Raw genomic sequence first — 22,686 nt, 5'->3', positions numbered from 1 at the left:
TCTACAGAGCATTCCTCAGCCTGCCCCCACCCCAATGTGCGGCAAGGAGCTACAGAGGGGAGGAAGTGAGAGAGAAATAACAGTCAGTTGTCAATGAGACTGGTCACAGTTCCTTAGCACAGGCAACATTGCCTGTGGCCCTGGTGTTGTGATCTGGCTCTTCCAAGGTAATGAACGCAGGGCTGTGAGGCCTGTGGTGGGAATGAGGTCTACAGAGGAGAAATGGGAAAGTGGGGAAGGATTGTGTGAGCCTCTGAAGCCCCTATGCAATCTCGTTTCTGTCGTCCTGCCCCTACTTGTGCCCCCTCGTAGATCGTAAGGACAGCGGGAGCCATTCTTGTGACCAGCCAGTCTGAGCTGCGTCCCGCCAGCTGGCCACAAAATTCCATCCAGTAATTCCTGCCTGCAGCCAGTCACTTGAGCTAGAGTTGAGCTCTTAGAGAGAGTTGTCCTTCCTCTTGTTGGGGACGGGGAATCCTCTGGCCTGGGCAGCCCATCCCAGCAACTGACCACCCACCCCATCAGACTGGCACCTCGGTGCCAGTGTGACTGGCTGTTCCAGAGCCAGCCTGACAGGCCCCATGACTTCCCCTTATTCTCACCACTAGCGTCAGCTGAGTCTGATTCCTCTCAGGCCTTGGTGTGTGCCGGAGTGTGTGTGTGTGATTGTCATTCTCTGCTCTGGTCACTTTTGCCATTGGGTCAGGTTTCCAAGAGCCACTAGGTCACACGGGTGCTTGTGGGCTGCTCCCAGGAGCTGGGGTTCTCTACTCAGTGTCCCCCTCTGGATCCCTAGTTTTGCACCTTTGCCCTTCACTCCTGACCCTGTTATTTTGTAGTTGTCTCCTGCACACATTTGGGTCCCTCCTGGAAGGCTGGGGGAGGGGCCTTTAGAAGCAGACAGGCTTGAGCCTGCCTGCCTCCCAGAGCTTTCCAAAAAGGTCCCCACGAGTGACTTGGGCCCAGCTTGGCAAGGATAGTTAGGGGGCTTAACTTCAGGCAGGCATTGCAGCCCAGCATCTAGAGCACTGCACTGGGACTTGGGAGACCTGGATTCTATTCCTGGCTTGGCTACTGGGTGATCTCAGGCAAGTCACTTTCCTGCTGTCTGCCTCAGTTTCCCCACCTGTAAAATGGGGATATGCTGAGCTTCTTGGGAATGGGTGACAGGGGATGGATCACTTTATGATGACCTGTTCTGTTCATTCCCTCTGGGGCACCTGGCACTTGCCACCGTCAAAAGAGGACACTGGGCTGGATGGACCTTACTGATGTCAGCAGGAGTTGGGTGCCCACAAACCTCTGGGCTTCAGGCCCTGCGGGGACATGGGGGGCCCTAGTTGCCTGAGTCACTTTTGCCAATGGGATGCCAGCTGCTGGGCCGTGTGCAAGCTCCCGCTGCCCGGCTCCAGAGAGTCCCAGTGCCGGGGATCCACCCGAGGGACCGCGGGCGTCCGAGCCGGGCGGCAGGGGCTGGGCTGCGTCGCAAGGTGGCGCCGCTGGGCCGGCTCGCCCATGCGGCTCCAATTGTCTCATTAGCCGAGCGGCCAGCCCCTGCCCACGGGGCGGGAGGAGGCTGCTAGAGCCGGGCCGCCCCTGCGAAGGACACCGCGGGCTGGGCTGTCTGCTCGCCGGGCCGAGAGCGGCTGGGCTGGGAGCCCGCGAGCGGGGGCTGCTCACTCCGCACCTCATCGGGCCGGGGAGCCCAGGGAGAAGCAGCGTCTCTGCCCCGAGGTGAGTGGCCCGGGCTGCTGTCGGGGTGCAGGGAGAGCCCGCCTGGGGGGCTGTGTTCAGGGCAGCTGCTTCGCTGGGATTCCTGGGCTGCTCTGGCTCCTGCCCTAGGCAGCCTGGCTATTAGGGGCTTTGTCTTATGTATGCAACTCTACCCTCATGCTCCCTGAAAAAGGCCCCACTTGCTATCTGGTCACCTTACCCTGCCCCCCAGTCTGCCCCGCCCCCCCCCCGCGCTGGGGTTCTGGGGGTGGGGGCACCCGGGGCGAGCAAGGCTGGAGGCACACGCTGGCAGGGGGCTCTCGCCCAGCCCTTGGGTAAGAGGAGCTGGCAGGGGCCGCAGATGCTCTGGCCTCTTCTTGCAGGTGTCCTGGACCCTGGGAGTGTCCCTGCCCCCCTGCCCAGCCGGCAGCTTCAGGCTTTGCCTGGTCTCTGGACTCTGACCCCTGCCCGCTACGCTGCAGACTTGGAAAGCATCTCTCGGGCTTTCGGATTGCGGGGTAATGACAGGCTGGTCTGTGGTGGGGAGCCGGGGCTGGAGCTATTCTGGGATTGTCTAGTAACTAGCCTGTCTCCTCATGTGGGGGGAAGACGGGCGTTGAGAGCACCTCAGCTGCAGGAAGCCTGGCTCCTCCTCACCCCATTGCCCCCGCTCCCTGACAGGGTGCTCGCATGTCCCCTTGGCCAATCAAGCTTTGCCCTGGCTCTTTATTCAAAGACAGCCCCATTCCCTGCTGCCCTGGCCTCCTCTTGCCACCTATTGTCACCCTTCCAGTTGCCCTACAGGGAGCTAATCCAGCCTGACTGCTGATGCCAAGGCGTCATGTACCCAGGAGCAATCTTTCCCTCTGCCGTGCTGCCCATGTAATGTATGAGCTACAGGCTTCCCCATGCTAACGGAGGTGGATCTCTCTGCCCATCACCCAGCACCTTGTGTCTCCCCTGTGCCTCAAGTCATGCTGCGGGCAGCGCTGGCCTCTGGGTATGCGCCAGTCCCTGGTGAGTTCACAGGGATGTAGAAGCGGATGTGTCTGCGGGGCATGGCGGTCAGAGATGTTGGGTGCCTAGAGGGGACCCTTCCTAGTGCTTTGTCCCATTTGGTTCTGAGTGTCACAAGCAAAGGGGCTCCCTATGCCCCTGTCCAGCCTCTGGGATGGCTGCCTGGGCGCTCATAGGCACACAGGCCCACCCTGCTGCTGGGCGGGGTGGGTGGTTTCAGCCCTTCTCCCCCTCCCTGCCTCTCCCACCCCCTTCACTCATGGGGGGCCCTGCTGGAGTCCAGAGAGGACTGCCAGGCACAGGGCATGTCTGTATCTGGTGTATGTGTGTTGGGGGGTGGGGGGGAGATGCTTCTTACTGGTACTGCAAAGCCAAGCACAGGAAATTCTTCCCAGCGGTTTCTCAAGCCCCTCTTTGTGCGCCTGGGATTTTTAAGATGTTTCCCTGACGGTTATGGAAGAGGTGTCAGGGCCAGCCAGTCGCTAGCCCTGCTTCCTCCCTCTCTGCCAAGCTGCATGTGAGCCTAACCTCCCCAGGGAGGGGGTCTGCCTGTGGTGTAGGCTTGCAGCATTCAGGAGTGCTTGGGGCTGCGTCTGACCTATTGACTCCAGCTGCTCAGACATGGGGGAGCGGAGTATCGGGTCATCCCTGGGGCTGTGCAGTGGGGCTGACCCCACAGGATAGGAGCAGTGCCAGGTGGATTGCTCCTTTGGGTGCTGGAGGGGACAGGGGCCTTTGTGCATCCTCTTCCAACTGAGGAAGGCAGAAAGTGGGCTGGGATGCGAGCAGCAGCAAATGGGATAACTCAGCCTCCCCCCCTACCCCCCCCGTGATGCTGCCCAGGTCTGACTCTTTGTGTGTTCTTTGGGGGTGGCCCCGCCAAGCTGCCTCACTGAGAGTCCTGGGCTGTTGTGCCGTCCCACCAAGATGATCTCTCCCTGCCCCGACCACCACAGCCTATCTTGGTGGGGTGCAGTGTTGACACATGGAGGTGTCAGCCCAGCATCCTCTCTGAGCTGAAAAGCTTCTACTGAGCCACAGGAACAAATGACTCAAAACTGTGGCTGCAAACTTCCTGCATTGTCTTGTCACTGCTTCCTGCCGGTGCAGGGGTGGGAGGGCTGCCTAGCTCAGGCCTACAGCACTGACCTGCCAAGAACTCTTCTGTCCCTTCCTCCCCCCGGCCCCGATATTGGCAGCTGTTCAGTCTCTGTTCCCATCATCTCCCTTCTGCTCAAGTGTCAGCGATCATCTGCCATTGCACTATTACCATCTGCCTCTTGCCAGTCCTGTGGTCCTCTCCTCTCCAACACATGCTCTTGACCAGCTCTCCCCACCCCCCAATCCTCACTGCCTTGCCAATAGCACCATCCTTGCTATCCATTCTGCCACCTCTCCAAGCCATCATCCTTAGGCCCTGGTCCTGCAGCCTGCCCCTGCTCTCCCTAGGCCCCCTGCCCTAGGTTCGCTCTTCTCTGGACCCTGGCTATGCCAACGCCTGTGCCATGTCTGGGTCCCTGTTCCCTGAGGTCGCAGCAGCGTTCTTAGCTGGGTTCCTTCCTGAAGCTGGCTTGGTCACCTTGGCCTCCCCATCTGCCCCAAGCTCTGCTGTGCGTGATGCCCCCCCCATCCCCATAGCGTGCTGGCTAACCCCACAGGTATCGTGTTTATCACTCGATGCCTCTGCCAGTGCACCAATTTTCTGGATTGCAAAAAGGCCTCGAGGTGTGTAGGGGGCAGCCTCAGAACGAGACTAATTTGCCACCTGCAATGCTGGGTTGATGCTGGCACCATCGGGCCAATGCCTTCCCAGTGTGCCTGATCCCTCTTCAGGGTGATGCCAGAGTGTCCTTGTCCCTATTCTCTGTGACCTTTCTGGCTGGGCGGGGCTGGAGCAGGCCCTGTGGGCCAGCAGCCTGTGCCCACAGTGTATTTCTTCGCAGGGAGCCCCCTCCATCCGCCCCAGCTGCTTGTGGTTAGGAAAGGAAACTGTCAACCTTATTGGCTAGTCTCAGGTCTGCAAGTGGAAGGCAGAGGCTGTTAGCACCAACCTGTGACAGCGCAAGACACTTCTCTGTGTCTCGCAGCTGCCGTCCCCGGAAGGAAAGAGTGGCTGGGCGAATGAAATTAGTGTGCCGATTGCCGTGCGAGAGAGGGCAGCGCTGGGACGAGCCAGGGTGAGGGCCCCGATTACTGCTAGGCAGCCCTTCTAGCTTTGATTTTGGGATTGGAGGACGGGGACTGGAAGTCAGGACTCCTGGGTTCTGTTCCTGGCTCTGGGAGGGGTGTGGGATCTAATGCTTGGTGCTGGGATGGGGTGGGAGTCAGGACTTCTGGTTCCATTTCTACCTCTGGAAGGGTAGTGGGATCTAGTGGCTTAGAGCAGTGGGACTAGAACCAGGACTCCTGGGTTCTATTGCTGTTTCTGCCGCTGACCTGCTTTGGGTGAGGCAAAAAAAGATTCTCTCTCTCAGCCCGGGACTCCCCAAGAGCCTAAAGTGCTCATTCTGCTGGTTCAGCTTGTCCCTCGCTGCCCCCTGGATTTCCTCGCCCCAGCCCTGATGCTCTGGCCTCATTCCATTTTCAGATCTTCCTCCAGGTGGTGCTGCGCTGCCCAGCCTGCGGCTGGTGGCCTCACCATGTCAGTGACGGTGAATCTGACTGGCCCGGCCCCCTGGGGTTTCCGTATCACAGGAGGAAGGGACTTCAGGAAGCCCATCATTGTGTCCAAGGTAGGAGCATCCATATGCTTATGTCCTGGGGTTTGTCTGCTTGTGCTGGAGTGTGCTCTAGGCACTGGCGCAGTGGGGCGCTGGGAGCCAGGACTCCTGGGTTTTAATCTTGGCCCTGAATCCCTGTATGGCCTTGCACAAGTGCCTTGGATGAGAGGGTGAGCGTTGCCTGTGCTCTGGAGGTGAATAGGCTCTGATGGGCTGGCAAGGGGAGCAGCTTGCTCAGCTGCGGCTCTGAGGATTTAGCTAACGCTTCCAAATCCTAGGCTAGACAACCCAGGTTAGCAGCCTAGTGCAGGCGTGTTAAACTGGCCAAGTTCAAGCTAGGCTCCCCCCAGGATGTGCCATGTCCAGTTAAACCCATGTCAAGGCACACTGCCTTGTCCAGGCTAGGCTAATGAATAGCGAACACCTTCCAAAGCCTAGTCTGGGAGCGGCCTGAGGGTGCATCTGGGGTCTCAGCAAGGGATCTTGGCTGGTGGCATGCAGAGAGGGTGGCAGCCAGGCCCTAAACTGTGCATGGCTTTGTGTTTTGGGAGTAGATGCTGGAACGGGAGCTGGGGTGCCCAGGGAGTTATGGCTCTCCCTCCCAAATGGCATGTGCAGTGGTTCAAGGAGAGCAGCCAGTCCAGGAGGTGAGATAAAGAAGCCACAGAGAGTGGGAGGCTGTCCCCCAGCAGGGATGCTGCAGGTGCCTTCCTGTGGGGATCTGAAAGGGGAGAGCCCAGGCACTGGGTCCAGCTCCCCATTGGTGTGGGGTCTGGCAGGCTTGATCCTGGGGTGAGCTCCCTGTGGATTTCCCCATGGCTCCGTAGTATAATCTAGCTGGCTCTTGTGCATCTTTCTGCTGGCATGCTGTCGTCTCCATCCCCCAGTGCTGCAGCCACTTGCTCTCCCATCGGCGAAGGGCAGGGGCTGCAGAGGAAGCCAGCTCCCTGCTGAGTGGGCTTGGTGCCATGGGACCTGGGAGCAGATCCTGTTTACCATCCTTGAGGAATCCTGCTCTGTGGGAACAGGCTAGAAGTCCCTGCGGTGCACGTGTGCGGAGAAAAACAATGGGCCCTCATGTCACCCCCAGCCAAGAGGAGTCTCTCTGTTGTTGTTCTGGCCTTGGCCTTGGTGTCCACTGTAAACCTGGCCTCAATCAGGAGGTGGGGCCTTCTGCCTCCAAGTCACCAGCTGGGACCCATGAGCAGGCTGGCTGTGACTGAGAGCCCTTCCCGCCTCAGCAGAGAGGCCAAGGACTAGGTGGACCAGAGATTCCACACCCTCCCCCAGCCTTAGGAGGGAGTCCCTCTGAATCAGGGCTTGAGGCACATTGGCAAGACAGGACTCATTCTGTGCTTCACTGTGGATTTTCAGAAGCTTTTACGCCCTGCGGCTTTCGCTCTGGCATCTTTCCCCAGCACTAGATTCATGTCACTTTATTGTAGGTGACGCAGGTAGCAAGGCCTACAGTTAAAGTTGCTGGACATTTCCCATTCTAAGGCCCTGTTTTCCAAAGCTAAACTTTAAGCCTTTGGGCTGATATCTTCCATGCTGACTCAGGCTGAACTCTTTTGGAAAGCTTTGGCTAAAATGGTTCAGCTATTTCTGAGAATGGAATTTGCCTCATTTGTTGCAGAGTTTGGCAGGTGTGTAGTGAATGAGGCAGGAGGCTGCAGGAAGAGGGAGGATGGTCTCATAGGTAAGGTAGTTGAATGCAGTCCTGGAGACCTGGAGTCTATCCCTGCCTCTGCCACAGAGTTCCTGTGTGATCATGGGAAAGTCACTTAAACTGGACATTTGTTTGACAGATGGTCAGTAATTGTGTGTTCCTCATTTTCTGGGTGCCTGACTTGAGACCAGAAGTGCTGAGCACTCCCAGCTTTTGCCTGAAGTCAGTTGGGAGCTGGGCTGTAAGCATATAACATGCTACGTGTTGCTAAGTATGCTGAAAAATCAGGCCCCAGGCGTCTCAGATTGGACACCCAAAATTAGCTGACAATTTTGGCTTTAATCTTTGTGCCTATTTTCGCACCTATAAGATGGGGGTGAGGGAGGAATACCACCCTTCACCTCTCGGGCTCTGTGAATTTGTTAATTCATGTTTGCAAAGAATGAAGACTGCAATGAGAGCACTGTAGAAGAAGCCCACAAGGAAATGAATGAATCTGTATTCAGAGCAGGACTGGGATAGTCATGCCTGGGACTGCACAGTGTTGGAGCGGGATAAAAGGAAATATTGCTCAGCTTGGCTGAGCACTGGCCAGAGAGTAAGGCGTGTAGTGTTGGTGGTGTGAGAGGGGTGTCTGGGGAGTCTCACCGACAGGGTTAGCAGATAGCCACTCTAAAACTCTGCAGTGTCCTGTGCCCCAGGACTACTCCCTACACTGTGGCCCCATTTTGACAGCCGCTTCCCAAGGGCTGCAGGGTATTTGGATGCTGTCTGGTTTCCAGGTCGGGGATGGTTTTCCGCCCCACCTGCCTGGTCTAGATATGATGTCTGGGAACTTCCAGTCTGGGGCGAAAGCTCTAGGCCCCTGAGTGGAGTGTAGGGCTCCTCTGAGCCAGGCTGGGCCAGGGGCAGGTGGAGAAATCACTGCTGACTTGCAGGGTTTGACCATCCCTTTGGGCTCCTCCTCACTGCAGAGTGTGACAGCAAGTGTGTTCTGGCCAACCATGGGCAGGGCCGGAGGCTGGACTGGAAGAGGTCCCACAGAGAAGCCAAGCTGGGGAAAAAGCTTAAGCTGGTGGCGTGGCGGTAGGTGATGGTAACTGCAAGCCCCAGGCAAGGCTAAGCTTGGGCCAGTGGGTGTCATCTGTTCAGAGCAGGTTGGGAAGGCCCCCTGCTTATCTCCTCCTCCCCTCTCGCTACTCCTTGGGTGAGGGTGGCAGACTCTTCTGTGCCGTGCTATGCTGGAGGTGGCTGGCAGGTCTCTGCCTCTGGCATTGTCTCCCCCCCAGGGTGGTTTGTTTCTCTGCAGTAATACCTGGGTGTTCTCCCCCCCCCCCCCCCCCCCCGCCCACTTGCTGTGCAGGTAACAGAGCACGGGAAGGCAGCTGCAGGGGACCTCCGACCTGGTGACATCATCGTCTCCATCAATGGCGACAACACGGCTGACATGCTCAATGTGGAGGCGCAGAACAAGATCAAGCAGAGCTCCGGCCGGCTCCAGCTTCAAGTGGACAGGTGAGATCCACCTGCCTGCATCCGCACTGTGCTGCTCCCTGTTCCTCAGCAGGGCAGGGATCTGCTCGGGGGCCTGGCTTTGCTATTTCCTCCCCACCCCACCAGTCTCCATGTGCTGGGGAGCGGTGCAGCATCCGGGTGGGGTGTCAGGGGTTTGTGGTGCCATGGAGAAGAGCGTGGAGGAATCTGGAGTTCTGCAAGTTCAAACTAGCAATCACTCCAGGAGGATCCATCCAGGCTCTTTTCATCACAGCAGCAAGGTCTAAGGGGTAGAGCTGGGAGTCATGACTCCTAGGTTCTCTTCCCGGCTCTGCCACTGATTCACTGACTAGCCTTGGGCAAGTTACTGACCCCCTATGTGCCTCAGTTTCCCCTGCTGTGCACAGTGGGGTAATGATCCCTACACCTCTCCTGGAGGGCTGGGGGTTAGTTAACAAATCAGTACAGCACTATTTATGTCCCTATACAATATGCCATTACCAGGGCTCAGCCCTATGCTGCTCCTGCCTACACCTCCTGCATGGACAGGATGTGGAGCCAGGGATGAGGTTTATTCCATTCCCCCCTGCCCCTCAGTGGTGGAAGCCTGTCAGCCTGGGCAAAGGTTGAGTGGTGTGCAGGGCTCCAGCTCCCTCTGGTTACATGGAGCAGCAGAGGCCTGTATGGGGGATACAAAGCTGGAATACAGGGGGTCTTGCCCTGGTATCATTGCTACATCCTGCAGATCACTGCTCTGGGGTCCTGTGCCAGGCTTAATGCTGCAACTCTGAGGGCCGGGGAGCATACTGGGCACAAAGATGTGGCTCCTGGGTGGGTGGGTGACTCTAGCGTGCTATGTGGGGTGGGCATGCTGTGTTCTGAGTGGCTCTGGGGCAGGGTGAGGGGATCAGCTGTGCTGTGCTTCTGAGGGAGGGGCATGCTAGGCATAGAGCTGTGGCTTGGGCGGCATGCAGAGTAGGGCTGAGGTTCTGTAGGGTGGGGCTGTGCCAGGCACAGAGTGTCTGTTCCTCCCTGCTTCGGGAGGCGCCATCTCGGCTGTTGGCCTCAGGGGGCCTTTAGGCTGCTTCTAAAAACCAGCATGCTGTGCGCACGACGGAGCAGGCAGCTTTGGCAGCTACCACCCTGCAGTCCAGGTCTGACTGGTTCCAGCAAGCCTCTTCCCTCTGGGAGGGGCAGGTCAGAGGTGTCCTGTGACAGCCACTTGCAGCATGAGGCAGGCTTCAGTCAGCAGAAGCTGGAGCCGGCCACGGCCCCCCCCGCCCCCCGGATGGCCAGGCTGCAGGACAGGGACACTGCATGGCAGGTCTGTCAATCCAGTCACCACCAGGCTGGCTCTCCCTGACCCTACCTGATTCACCTGCTTGGCCCAGATGAGCTGGCTGCAGCAGCTGTATTGACGCTGCCCGAAGCATGTGCGGTGCTTACAGTCTAAGCCAGACCCAGTGAAGGAGGAGGACAGATGCTGTCTTTCCCCTGAAGCTGGGCAGCTGGGCCCTGCCCCAGTGGGGAGGTGAAAAGTTTCTTTCCACTGTCTCCTGATGACTCTGACTGTCCAGAAAGTGAAGCTGTCTTTGGGCGGGGGGGGGTGATGGGCGCATCCTATAAATACCTCGCTGCTGACCCGGGTGCGGCCACATGCCAGCCTGACTCATGGCTTCCTCCTGCCCTCCCCCACCATCTGCAGTGCTCGCAAAGGATTGTTCAGCAAGGGAATCTGCCTGGCCTGCTGCCCCAGGTGTTGCATTGTAGGGTGAGGACGTGCCTGGGAGCGCCAGGCAAAATCCTGGGCTGAGCCCCCGCCTTGCCCTGATCAGCCTCTCCTGCAGCAGGTCACCGAGCCTGGATGCTCGCTCGCATCCCCGCTCAGCAGTTGCAGCTCAAATGTGTGTGCACACAATCTTCCGTGCAGTCACACTTGCACAGGCATGTGCAGTCTAGTTTCACCATTGCTGGGGCACGAGCTCCTTGGGAGCTGCCTACCCAAGAAGCCCCTCCTACATGCATGAAGCCCCTTTCTCTCGCCAGCCCATCTCTCTTGGCTGCCTCTCTGCTCAGTGCTGCGTCCTCTCCCCCTCTCCAGCTGACTGGGACGTGCAGTGGGTTCCTGACAAAGGGTGGGAAACCTTCATGGTATCTTGGAAGTAGCCCAAGACCCACAAACCCAGCTGGAGCGGCTCAGGAGGCAGCATTCCTCTCATTCCGGGCCCTTTGGCTCATCTTCTTCCCTTCCCCGCCTGCCCCGAAAGGCAGCCTGCTGTCCCTGTTCCTCTGCTGGGTCCCCAGGGTGGGGAGCCATGCCTCTTCATCCCCTGGCTGCTGGCCCTTCCCCTCGCCTGCTCTGGCTCTTCACCCCCTGGCCATGGCCGTCTGCAGCCCTAGAGCACAGGGGAGAGTAGCGCCCCACCTAAGTAGCCGCTCCCGACTTACGCACCCTCACCCCGGGAGCTGGCTCTGTCCTTCTGTGAAAGCAACGTGCCCTTTTGCTGCCATTGGGCGTGTCTGCCTGTGTGTGTGTGAGGCAAGCAGACACCCACAGTCTGCTCTGTGTCCTGCTGACTGGGGCTAACCCCACGTGGCCCCTTTCCCCAGGTGGAGTGCTGGTCCCTATATTCTGACCCCTTTGGGGCTGGGCCCAGGCTTCAGAACTTGGGGGACCTTCCCAGCACCCTGCCCCTCTGCTTACGGGTGTATGAGATGTTGGGGGATGACTCCTCTCATCACCCACTGTCATGTTGCATTCCTACGGTCCCATTTGTACCCCACCATTTAACTGCCCTTAATGAATTCCAGCTCTTGGCTACATCAAAGCCCCCAGCAGGTTCCTGCTCAGAGAGGGAGAGAATATAAGGCAACCCTGTATTCCCCTCCTCCTTCCGCCTGGTCTCCAGGACTGGCACTGCGTCCAGCGCATCTGGGCTGGGACCAGGAGCAGGAGTGGAAGAAATCCTCTTAACCCTTTGTCTTCTAACTGTGGCCCTCTAGGTCCCTGAACAGGGAGAGTGCTGGGTGGAGTGAGGCCTCTGGGGTGAGCTGAGTTCTTCCTCGCTGACAGGGAGACTGTTATGGTAGCACCTTGAGGCCCCCACTGGAATCAGGGTCCCGTTGCGCCAGGTGCTGTATATAAATAGCTCACTGGGGAACGGGCTGTTTCTTACCAGCCAAATAAACAAGATAATGGGTTATTAATGATACTCTGTTGGACAGATGGGGACTGAGGGTGCAGAGTCTGTGGCAAAGCAGGGAGTAAACGTTGGGTCTCCTGTGTTCCAGGCCTGCGCCCTCAGCTCATCCTCCTTCTGCTTTCCCATGGGGAGGGTAGTTGCTGCAGTCTGTCAGACACAGTATAGCAAGGGACATGGCCTCAGCTGCCTTCTCTGGTCCTGGGTGTCATCCCAAGGTGGAATGGGGGCCGGCGAGGCCGATCTCTCTCCATCTCCTCCCTCTTTGCACTGCCCTCAGGTCCCAGTTGTTCTCTCCCGGCCAGACCAACGGTGAGAGTTCCCCAGAGATGTTGGCCATGCGGTTTCAGGTGAGATGACCCCTCCGCATCCCCAGTTCACCACCAGGTCCTTCCCCAGACCCTGGGGAGAGTGGAAACATCAAGCCCCACCTGGCAGCAGGAGCCCCATGTCTTGGCCCCAAGCCCTACCTGTAATGGGGAGGGGGCTATGACCGTTAATGGCCATGGGCCTAGATTTCAGGGCATGGGTGTCTTTGCCCACCCCAAGACCTCTCCCTACACAAGGGTCCTTCCCGCTCAACCCCAAAGGAGGGAGAGTGATGGCGAGCCAGGCCATTCTGACTCGTGTGTGGGGTGGCTCCATCTCCATCCTGCCTGCTTGGCTGATAGTATCTTTCCCCAGGATGTGGTACGAACCAGGGATGACAGCCAGGGCTCGGTGAGGTCCTCCTACTCCAGCCCGGTGTCCCTCAGCCCCCGGCCCGGCAGCCCCTTCTCATCCTCGTCACCCGGGTACCGACCCGGCAGCCCCTATAGCCCCCAGAGGCCCAGCCTGCCCTCTGAGGGCAGAGTGGAGACGGTGGTGAGCAGCCGCAGGTAAGGCCTAGAACCAGAGAGAGGTAGAGGCTCATGGCTGGAGCGATGAGCTGTCACGGAGTCCCCGGGCGATGCTCTGGAACTGCTCCCCACCAAGCCAGTCAGGACTTTGGGAAGCCTCCTGTCCCTTGGAGCAGACTTGTTCAGGGCAAGAAGCTCACACGTCTTCACCTCCTGGGTCTCTCCTTGGAGCATTCAGCATCTTCTGCCCCTCCATGTGCTTCCCATAGCGAGCCTGCCCCAGCGGGGTCCTGGGGAAGCCACAGGGTCCTGCACCCCCACTTTGCAGTCAGAGGTGACTCTCAGCCAGCCAGTAAACAGAGGTTTATTCTATGACAGAAACATGGTCTAAAACAGAGCTTGTCGGTACCGCGAACCGGACCCCTCAGCTGGGTCCATTCTGGGGGGCAGTAAGCCAGACCCCCCACATCTGCACATCACTCCTCGTCCTCAGCCAGCTCCAGACTAACCACCCCCTCCAGACTCTCCTCTCTGCTCAGCCCCTTTCCCAGGCCAGGAGGTCCCCTGACCTCTTTGTCTCCAACACTTTCAGCTGGCACTTTTGCAGAGAAGGGGCCCAGGCATGTTGCTAGGAGACAGAGTGCCAGGCATTTAGGTGCACTGGCCCCTTCCTCTGCAGCAATCACACACCCTTATTCCACCACCTAGATATTAAGAACTACATAGAGGACACTGAGGCACCAACAGAGTATTCAGAGAAAACATTAAGAACATTCCCAGTTCGTCACATGAGCATTGGCAGATAGGAGCGGGGTGGGCGTGCCACGCATCTGGCTTTGAATGGCACAGGTGTGGGGGGCTGGCAGGGTGGAGGTGATGGGGTACAGCTGATCCCTTTTTGTGATCCCCCTGTGAATGGGTTTCCCATAGACTTTTTTCCCCCTTTCAGCTTCCAGTCTCTGGCCAGTTCTCCCAGTGTCTTTGAGGATCGCTCCCCCTCACCCCATGGGCACCAGCATCCAAGCAGCAGACAGGTGAGCAGGAGGGTGCTGGGGTAACAGCATCCCAGCTGCAAGTGTTCTGTGTTGGGGGGATTCCCCCTGCCATTGAGCTGGGGTGTGACACTGCAGGGGGCAGGTGTTGGCTTCACACTCTGGAACCTGGCGGTGTGCTGGGGCGGAGTGGGGTGTGTGTGAATTATGTTGTCTCTTTCCCCTGCCTGGGCCGCTGCAGGAAGCCTCATGATGCCCTGTGTGGGGCCAATGACACAAGGTCCTCCAATTTCTGCCCCCCCACCCCTGGGGTTGGGATGCTTCCTTTCTGAACGCAGGGGGAGCAGGGTGCCCGGGGCCCAGCTGGCAATGCCTGTCGGTGGCTGTCCCTTTTTTATCAGATGGGATAATTGGACATTCTCACTGTAGCAAAGTCCAGTCCGTCTTCACAGTCCTGCTGAGCTCTTGGCTGCAGCAAAATCTTGTGGCAGCGAGTCCTACAGGCTAACCACCCATTTTGCAGCAATCTGAAATGTGCTGCCATTGGGCGTTGCTGACTTGGGTGCTCCAGGGGAGGGCTGCTGCCTTCCCTGTCCTACTCATTGGTGTGGTTTGTCCATCTGCACCAGCTCTTTGCCACCTCTCCCAGCACCTGTCTCCTGGGATATTTTTCCTTGTGGCATTTTTCCCTTCCCTCCCGGTGCTGACTCTGGGTCCAGGTCCAGGTGTATTTGTAGGATTGGGGAAGAGCTCCATTGTGGCAACAGGAGGGGATTTCACTGCTGGAGGGGGTTGGGGTTTTCACATCAGCTGTTGGCGCTGTGACTGCTCCTCCCTTGGTCCATCCAGCTTTGCCCTCCTCCTCCATCCAGCCTCCATGTTCCTGTCCTGCCCAGAGGGACCCTCCTGGCAGAGCGAGGGCTTTGGCCTCCATGTTGCCCTACCTCAGCTGCCCCCTTGAGGCTGTGCGTTGGGACCCGTTACTAAGGCATCCGGCTCCCACCTCTGTCCCTGCAGGCATCAATGCACCTGGCTGGGGATGTTTGCCTGTTTCTACCTGGCGTCTCCGAGGCAACGGCTCAGGGCTGGGGAGGCAAAACCAGTTTGAGGAGATACTGCTGCTCTCCTGTGGGCATGCAAGGCAGGGGCGTTGGCAGGGGAGGCTGCCTCCACAAAGACACTTGCTGGGTCCTGGGAGCCACTCCTCTTCCCTGGAGCAGCTGCTTGCTCCATTACCTCTCGAGGTGCTGTTCAGTCTCTGTTCAAAGCCCACCCTCGTTGTTGGATGCTGCCTGCCCCAGTGCCCCCTCCCCTGTCCTGGGTGTGTTCTTTGTGCTGATAGCCAGGCCACACTGGCACCACAGCTGCAGGTCCAGGGAGTTCAGGGCTGGGGAGCTACAGTCTGGCACCTGAGCCATGAGCCCCAGTTACCCGCCCTGCCGGAGCTCAGGAGAGCCTGGCTCCAAGGGGCTGCATCCCCCTGCCGCCCCTGGGGCGGTGGACTCCATTCCCTGCCCCTCACCACTGGGCTCCGTGTACATCCTTCCCTATCCCAGAGGTGCCTGGGCAGTGTGGCCCAGGCCAGTTGCAGTGCAAGCCTCCAGTTGACTTTCTAGCCAAACCTACACCTGGGGTGACGTGCTGGGAGACCTGTGTCCCACCAGGGGGTCTGGCTCCTGGACTCTATCATATCTTACACCCTGTGCCTCCCCTTTCCCATGGGGGGCCTATTGTGTGCACTCCGGTGGCATAGTGCCTGGAGCAACATCCTAGCACACCCCACTTCGCCTTGGCCCAGCATTTTCTTAGCTCCCATCCTCTCCAGCATGTTTCTCCTGGGTCTGGGCGCTGCTGCTGCTTGTTCCTCCTGGCTCCGTCTCCGTGGCAGCCGCTGACTCCGGGGGCCCTCTCCCTCCCCAGCTCTCTTTATTTTCTTGGGACTGGGGATATTTTTCAAGCCCAAATTGGGAAGCGCGGTGGCCCTGGAGCATGGCCTGTTCCAGCTGGCAGCGGGCTCGGCCCCAGCAGACCCTTGGCTTCCCCTGCTGGTTTGTTCTTTCGTTCCTTCCCAGCGTTTATTTGCTTTGGTCTCTGGGCTCTGGTGGGCTCCTCCCTGCTTGGAGGCCACACCAGAGCTGGGACCCTGCGGGTGGGATCGGAGATGGGGAGACAGGACCTCAGTGTGTGGGAGCTGGGTAGGGATGCTTTCCCTGAGCCACGTGGCTCCTTGGCAGCTGCTTAGCTCTTCCTAGCAGCAAACAGTGCATCCAGGGTCCCAGAGGCTAGACCATCCCACCCGAACCTGCCTGTCTCTTGATTCCTGATGACCAGGGCCACCCAGAGGATTCAGGGCGCCTGGGGTCTTCGGCAGAGGGGGGTCCTTCCACTCCGGGACCCGCTGCTGAAGTGCCCCGAAGACGTGTGGCGGGGGCTCCCTGCTGCCGAATTACTACCGAAGACCCGGCACTTTGGCGGCGGGTCCCGGTTCGGTGGTAATTCGGCTGTGAAGACCCGGAGCGGAAGAAGCTCCGGGGTCCCGGGCCCTGCGAGAGTTTTCCGGGGCCCCCAGAGCAAGTGAAGGACCCCACTCCAGGGGCCCCGAAAAACTCTCGTGGGGGCCCCTGTGGGGCCTGGGGCAAATTGCCCCACTTGCCCACCCTCTGGGCGGCCCTGTCAACGACATCCCCCAGCCCCCCAAAGGTCTGTCTTTGGGACGCTCGAGTTAACTGCAGGGGCTGGCGTGCGGCACATTGATTTGGCCAGAGTGTCGCTGATGGGAGGAGGGATGCTTAAAGTGCAGGTGGAACTGCAGAGAGAGTCTCTAAGGGATTAATCGGCACAGTGGTCTGTACTGGGCCGCTCTGGGGCCAGGGAACCCGAGAGCTGCTGTGCACATGGCACAAGTACACACTCATGGGCTCTGTGCTTGGCTTCTTGCAGAGATCTGAGCCAGTCAGATCCCCTGCCCCTGGGGAAGGGGACCAGACCCCTCTATTCTCCTGCTTGGAGGGAAGGCTGAGCAGCCGGGCTCTGCTGGCTTGTAGGGTGTGCTCTGTTGAGTCTTTCTCCCAGAAACATTTGCTTCCACTTAGCCAGGGTTTCGCCTTTCTTGTGGCTACAGGGCAGTTAAACAGGAGCAGATGCCGCTGGAGGAGTGTTTCTGGGCTAGCAGCACAGGCTTAAAATAACAGGCTTTTGGTAGGAGTGGGAGGGAGTGTCTCCTGGATTTGCCTAGAGCAGACCCAGAAATAGGCATGCTGGGCAGGGACACAGCCTGGCAGAGAGGGCACCAGGCAGCACCATGACAGGGAGGAGAGGGGCATTTCTGCCTGGTGCTGCGTAGCTGGCTGGTCCTTGCAGAAAGGAGCCATGGCTCTGGCAGGGGTGGGGAGCAAGCAGGGAGGGGCGCTGTGCTTGACCCATTCCCCACTGCTCCCCATGGAGGGGAGCAGGATCTGGCTGGCTTTGGAACTGGCACTGGCTTGGTGGGACAGCTGGGAGCCCCTTCCAGGGCCTGCTCCAAGAGGGTGTGACTACCCAGAACATCCTTTGCTTGCTCTGGGGTGGAATGAGCACGTGCAGCTCACCACATAGTGCCAGGATGAGCAGAGCCTCCATCTCCCCTGCAAGCTGATGGGGTATCTGCCTCTTGCAGAGCCATCCATTTCTCACTTCCCCCAGCAAGCAGAGCCCTCTCTACACTGCTCACGCCCCGGCTGGGGGGGCCCCAGAAACCAGCCCTGCATCGTGGGCCAGGGCCCTGCGGGACAGGGAGGGCGTTGCTGTGTGTCTCCCCACCCTGGAGCCACAGGTCTGAGGGGTCCCCTTTGCTCTGCTGGGAAACACTCCAGCAACTGGGAGGAGACATCTGGACTGTGGGTCAAGGGCGTCCTCTAGTGGCCGGAGCATGCAGTGCAGTCCTGGGTGAATGTGAAAGGGCCATGCTCTTGTATCCTGTGCGGTGAAAACAGGATGGACCCGTTGAGTGTCTGCACAAAGCACCCCTGCTCTGCGGCATCCCATTTGCTAGTATCCACAGCTCGACTTGTCCCTCGCTAAGGCATCGGGACAGGCGCCGTGGCCCAGCTAGCAGAACTCTGGCTTGGGAAGCCTGGGTCCACCCACTCCACTCTAAATTCTGCTCCCGTCCTCCAGGCTGGCGTGGCTGTCTGGCTCCTCACGCTCCCTCCTTCTCTCTCATATCTCAGGAGCGAGGCAGCTTCTGCCACCCAAGCAGCTCTCCGGTTGCAGCTCTGCCTCTGATCAACCGCACACCATCCCCTCTCAGCCCCTGGGAGATGGGGAGGGCCCCGGGCAGAGCCTCGCCCTCATACAGCCCTCGCAACAGGTAAGCCTGGCTCACCAGCTGGGGCCTGGGCAGGGAGGGGGGTGTGACCCAGCCCAGAGCAAAGGATGCTGTAGGGAAACAGTCTGTGACCCACAAGGCTCCAGGGGAAGTGCGACATAAGCCAGGCTGGCAAGAGGGCCTGGAGGATGCTGCCATTCAGGGCAAAGGGGCGTTCGCAGAGCCGTGCCAGCCTTGAGCTGATTTGGAGAGTGTAAGGGGGGGGTTGAGTCAAGGTGAATCGCCTCAGAAGGGCAGTGAGGGGGCTGTAGCTCGAGACTGAGGCATGTGCAATCTGGGTCCAGGGAGGGGTCTCTTTGGGTCTCACCTGAGCTGGGATATTGAGGATGGAGCTGTGGGGTCAGTTTGGGGGTGCATAGCCCGGGGAGACTGGGTCTGGTTGGGGTGGTGGGGGTCAGATTGGGATTGAGGCACATCACCAGAGCTGCTTCCTTAAAGGCATCCTGCTCCTACTTCACCCCCCCACCTTTGCTAGTCTAGTCCCACAGCCCTGCCAATGTACCTCTGTCCAGACCCACGGCACCCGCTGCTGCTCTGCTGAGCTCTGCCAAAGTGCTGCACAGGCTGGGCCTGAGGTCTGCCAGCATTGCGGGGAGCATGGGGGTGGTGAGGGGAGCCAAGCACTGGAGTAGCTGAGAGTGAGGTAGGGCACTTTTGGAGAGAATGGGCCCCTGGCTGAGAGTGGACTTGGGTTGGAGAAGCCCTCTGGTAGGCTGGGAAATACCTGCCCAGTGATCTCAGGCCTCAGCCTGCTCCCCAGGGGTTCCCCTGGCCCAGGGAGCCATGCAAGGGTTAACTCAGCTGATCCAGGTGTGCGTGGGAAGGAGCAGGGCAGGCCTGGGCGTTGCCCTGGCCAGGGAGCCTCAGCGCCTTGTCAGCGCAGAGAGCTGGAGACTGGGCCTGCAGAGAGACCGAAGGGGCAGCAGGCTCATCCCCTTGCCAGGACCCTGGGGTAGGTATTGGGTGTGGGGAGGGTGAATTCCCAGTTCCCACTTGCAGGGGTAGCTGGCCATGTGTATGGGATGCAGGGTACTGGCTGGGCTGTGGCCCCTGAGTTTCCTCATGGAGGAAGTGCAGAGGAAGTGGGCTAGAAAGGCACCCCCTGAACAACTCAGGTGGGATGGCATGATCGGCACAGAGTTGTCTGCGCCTGGGGTGAGGAGTTGGCTCTGTCAGCAGAGGTCAGCTGCTGGGGTCTCTCCTCCCTTGGTATGAGAGTTACAGGTTGCTCATCCTGGCTGGAATCAAGGCGGGAGGGGAATCCTGCCAGTTCCTCCCTAGGGATATGGGACTGTGGCCCCAGGGGCCCCTCTGGATTAGGAGGTTAGCAGTCACTTCTGGGTCCCCAAGCTGGCACACTGAGGGGGTCAGATTGTCTGAACATCCTGCCTGCGGCCAGGCTGCTGCTGCCTTGTTACAACGGGAATTCGCTTGGAGCTTCGGCGGGTGAGGGGACCTTAAATGCCCCCTGCATTGGAATGGGATGAGCCCCCTGCCCCTTTCTGGAGCACCAGGGCTTCCCGGTGGGTAGCTGCATATAGTGGGTGGTTAGCAGGGCTGATTGGCCAGGATTTTGCTCCCAAACCCACCACCTCATGCTGGGTGCCTGGGGCTGGACATGGCTAGGTGCTCTGTGTCCTTCAGTGGGGCTGCTAGACACCAGGGCCTGCTCTCTCCGCAGCCTGGACTCAGAGCTGACCATGCGGCGCTTGGAGGAGGACTCCGAGGTCTACAAAATGATGCAGGAGAACCGCGAGATCCGGGCTGCTCCGCGGCAATCCAACACCTTCCGCCTGCTCCAGGTGGCTCTGGAGACTGATGGGGGAGGTGAGCAGAGGCTGGAAGGAACTGGAGCAGAGAGGCAGAGAAAGGAGTAGGCAGGAGTCCAGAAAAGGAGAGCAGAGGGGCCAGGGAAAGGGCAAGGATGTGATAGTCTCCAAGGTATGGGGTTCTGAATGGATGGAGGGGATTAGTCTTTGGGGTCCAGGGCAGTGTGTGGGGAGGGCTGGGGAGGGTCTGCGGACATGGGAGTGCATCCTTGGTCCTAATGTCTCCCTTGCTCTCCTTTTTAGCGGGCACCACAACCCCCTTTCCCAGCAAGCTGTCCCCCAGCACCCACAAGCCAGTCACTAGCTCCGTGGCTGGGGTTCAGAAGCTGCACACATGTGAGAAGTGCGGCACCGGGATCACGTGAGTGTGGCTAATGCAGGGGAGGGAGACTCCGGAGACCCTCAAACTCCCTTCGGGCTGATGGCTCCATTTATCCCAGGATTTCTGGGGGGAGGGCCCACTCGGGAACTCACAGCAAGCCCAGGCTCTCTTGTCCTTCCAGCCCCCAGTGCTACTTCCTGCAGGCCAGGTTTCATCTCCATGTGGCAGGAGAGGATGTCAGCCTGGTGCTCAGAGTCCAGACTTCTGGGTTCAATTCCTGGCCAAGGGGAAGTGGTCCAGGTGGGGAGTAGCCTGCCCTGTCCATGTTGCTAGGTGGGGGCGCAGAATGGCATTGGCAGAATACAGAAGGCTGATGCACTGGTATAGCAATGAAAGCGCAGGAACTGGGTGTCGATCTCCTGAATTCTATCTCTACCTCTGCCACTGATGCCCTTTGCAAGTCCCATTCCCCCTCTCTGCCTCAGTTTCCTCATCTGAGAAGGCTTCACGAATGTCTGCAGCATTGGAGATGGGGATCCATCCTTCTCTGAGCTCTGCCGCAGTTCAGACCCATGGACCTGGCAGCTGGAGCCCGTCCGCTGTTACTGCCCTTTTGCCCATCGAAGTATGGCTAGGCATGTGGCTTGGCTGCATTAGCCCCTAAGGATGAGGTGGAGGTGGCCATGCAGTCGCCCATCTCTGTGCGCACAGAAAGGCTTCTGGGGCTACTCCCCTGCTCGACTGGTGACTGAAGCAGTGAGAGCTGCTCCAGTCGATTGGAGTGATGCCATGGTGAGCAGCCTGAGGCTGGAGTTCAGAAGAAGGTGCCTGTGTCTCAGGGATGTCCCCATGGAGCAGGCAGGAACCCGTTGCTTGACAGGCTTGGCCGTAGCTTGGGAGAATGGAAGGTGGCATTGACTCTGTTGGGATTTGAAGGGGTAGCTCTGGGAGCCTGGGGGCAGTGGCGTCTGGAGAACTGGGATGCTGTTGGCCAGCTCTTCCTCCCAGCTGACCGCGTCCACACTGTCTCCCGCAGGACCCAGGCGGTGAGGATCCAGGAGAGCCGCTACCGCCACCCCTCCTGCTACATCTGTGCCGACTGTGGCCTCAATCTCAAGATGCGGGGCCACTTCTGGGTGGGCGAGGAGCTATACTGCGAGAAGCACGCCCGCCAGCGCTACCAGAGCCCCAGGGAGGGCGCCATTGCTGCCACGGCCATCTCCTCCAAGTCCTGAGCTGCCCCCGAGAGCATGGGGCCTGGAGCTCCCTAGTTCTGCCTGCCCCCCATCCCCGGGGCTTCCACCAAGCACAAACACCACTTCCCATGCTGGGAGTCTCACTGCTGTGTCCTGCTCTCGGCCTCCCTCGATTGGCTGCCAGGCCCTTTCTCCCGCTGCTCCCCAGCCCATCAGCTTCGCTGCTCTTGTTGCCTCCAGCCAGTCGAGAGAGACCAATGAGGGAGCCTGCCAGGTATAGGGTAGCGGGTGGGAATGGGATAAAGAGTGGCCTTTTGGCCTCTAGGTCACCAGTTCGAATCCAGATTCCTCTGCTCAGCCAGTCCCAGCTGGTGGTTGTCCAGCTGCAGGAATGAGCTTGTTTAGTTCTCAGGCCAGACTCCTTTTGCAAAACAGACTAAGGGGTGCCCTTAGACCAAGAGATGCTTGCCCTGTCTTCTTCCTGCTCAGTGGGCAGAGGGTTCGGACTCCAGGGTTGCCGGCCCCGTACCTCTCACCAGGGCACCTCCAGGATACAGACACACACTGTAGGATGGCTGTATTGCCACATTCTCACGATCACTGCCAGGAGCTGTGCGTGTGTCTGGGTGCAGTGGGGAGGGTGGGGGTGGCGCTCACACGCTTAGGTACTGGGGGCATTGCAAGGGGGAATGGGATTGGCACAGCTTTGTACACTGATTTTGTAAAGCTTCTCTACGGTATTAAACCAGATCTCTATATAAAATATAACATATATATATATATATATGTATATATACCTGCCCCGCACCCACCCGCTCCTGTGTCTGGTCTGTGGATGCAGCCGAGAGGGAGGGGGAGCATGCTTTTTCTCCAGGACCAATGGGGCTTAAAGGAAAGAGGGGGGGGTGTCCCACTCACCCGAGTTGGGTTAGAGACAGACAGCTGTGTGGGGGAGAATAGAGAGGGGGTTGATGAGGGAAATACCCATTCCTATCAGAGGGGCACACTCTGGAGATGGAGGAAATGAACCTTCCCATTAGGGATATAGGGGGATGCTCTGGGGTCCCTTCTTCTCATGATGGGGATTGTGCAGGGCTTAGTCCGTTTCTGTATTCTGCCAAGATGTGGGGGAGGGGCACCTCTAGTCCCAGGGGCCAATGCAGACTTGGAAGGCTCCGTGGCCAACCTACCAGTTAATTGAGCAGCCCGGTGCAACCTGGAGAGATTTCCAGCAGCAGTGGGGCCTCTCCCTGCTGCCAGCTCTGGGGTGCAGGATACAACGTGGGTGAGGGTGGGTGCCCCAGGTCCACAGGAGCCAGGTTTGCACTG

At 59.0% G+C, this 22,686-nt stretch overlaps 1 protein-coding gene across 2 annotated transcripts; it reads left to right on the top strand.

The window, feature by feature from the left end:
• Positions 1-1,675: 1,675 nt before the first annotated feature.
• Positions 1,676-21,489, top strand: PDLIM2 (PDZ and LIM domain 2). Of its 2 annotated transcripts, none has more exons than XM_032800921.2 (10): positions 1,676-1,734; positions 5,318-5,462; positions 8,483-8,634; positions 12,094-12,163; positions 12,498-12,691; positions 13,602-13,686; positions 17,853-17,992; positions 19,692-19,837; positions 20,083-20,200; positions 21,198-21,489. In XM_032800921.2, exons 2-10 carry the CDS (start codon positions 5,370-5,372, stop codon positions 21,394-21,396), a joined length of 1,197 nt encoding a protein of 398 aa, XP_032656812.1. In that variant the 5' UTR covers positions 1,676-1,734; positions 5,318-5,369; the 3' UTR covers positions 21,397-21,489. The 2 variants fall into 2 exon arrangements, with proteins under 2 accessions (XP_032656812.1, XP_032656811.1); XM_032800920.2 differs by lacking the exon at positions 1,676-1,734 and adding an exon at positions 3,976-4,907.
• The last annotated feature ends 1,197 nt before the right edge of the window (positions 21,490-22,686 follow it).

The sequence above is a fragment of the Chelonoidis abingdonii genome, chromosome 2, assembly GCF_003597395.2.
Source record: "Chelonoidis abingdonii isolate Lonesome George chromosome 2, CheloAbing_2.0, whole genome shotgun sequence".
Classification (NCBI taxonomy): domain Eukaryota; kingdom Metazoa; phylum Chordata; order Testudines; family Testudinidae; genus Chelonoidis; species Chelonoidis abingdonii.
The sequence above is the reverse complement of the archived record's forward strand: the minus strand, read 5'-3'. Positions and strand labels throughout refer to the sequence as shown.

Excerpts from the sequence above, each read along its gene's own strand:
- PDLIM2 (XM_032800920.2), top strand. The coding sequence starts at position 4,852 with ATGAAATTAGTGTGCCGATTGCCGTGCGAGAGAGGGCAGCGCTGGGAC. Across the intron at positions 8,635-12,093 it reads CTCCAGCTTCAAGTGGACAG|GTCCCAGTTGTTCTCTCCCG; the intron begins GTGAGATCCACC and ends CACTGCCCTCAG. Across the intron at positions 13,687-17,852 it reads AGCATCCAAGCAGCAGACAG|GAGCGAGGCAGCTTCTGCCA; the intron begins GTGAGCAGGAGG and ends CTCATATCTCAG.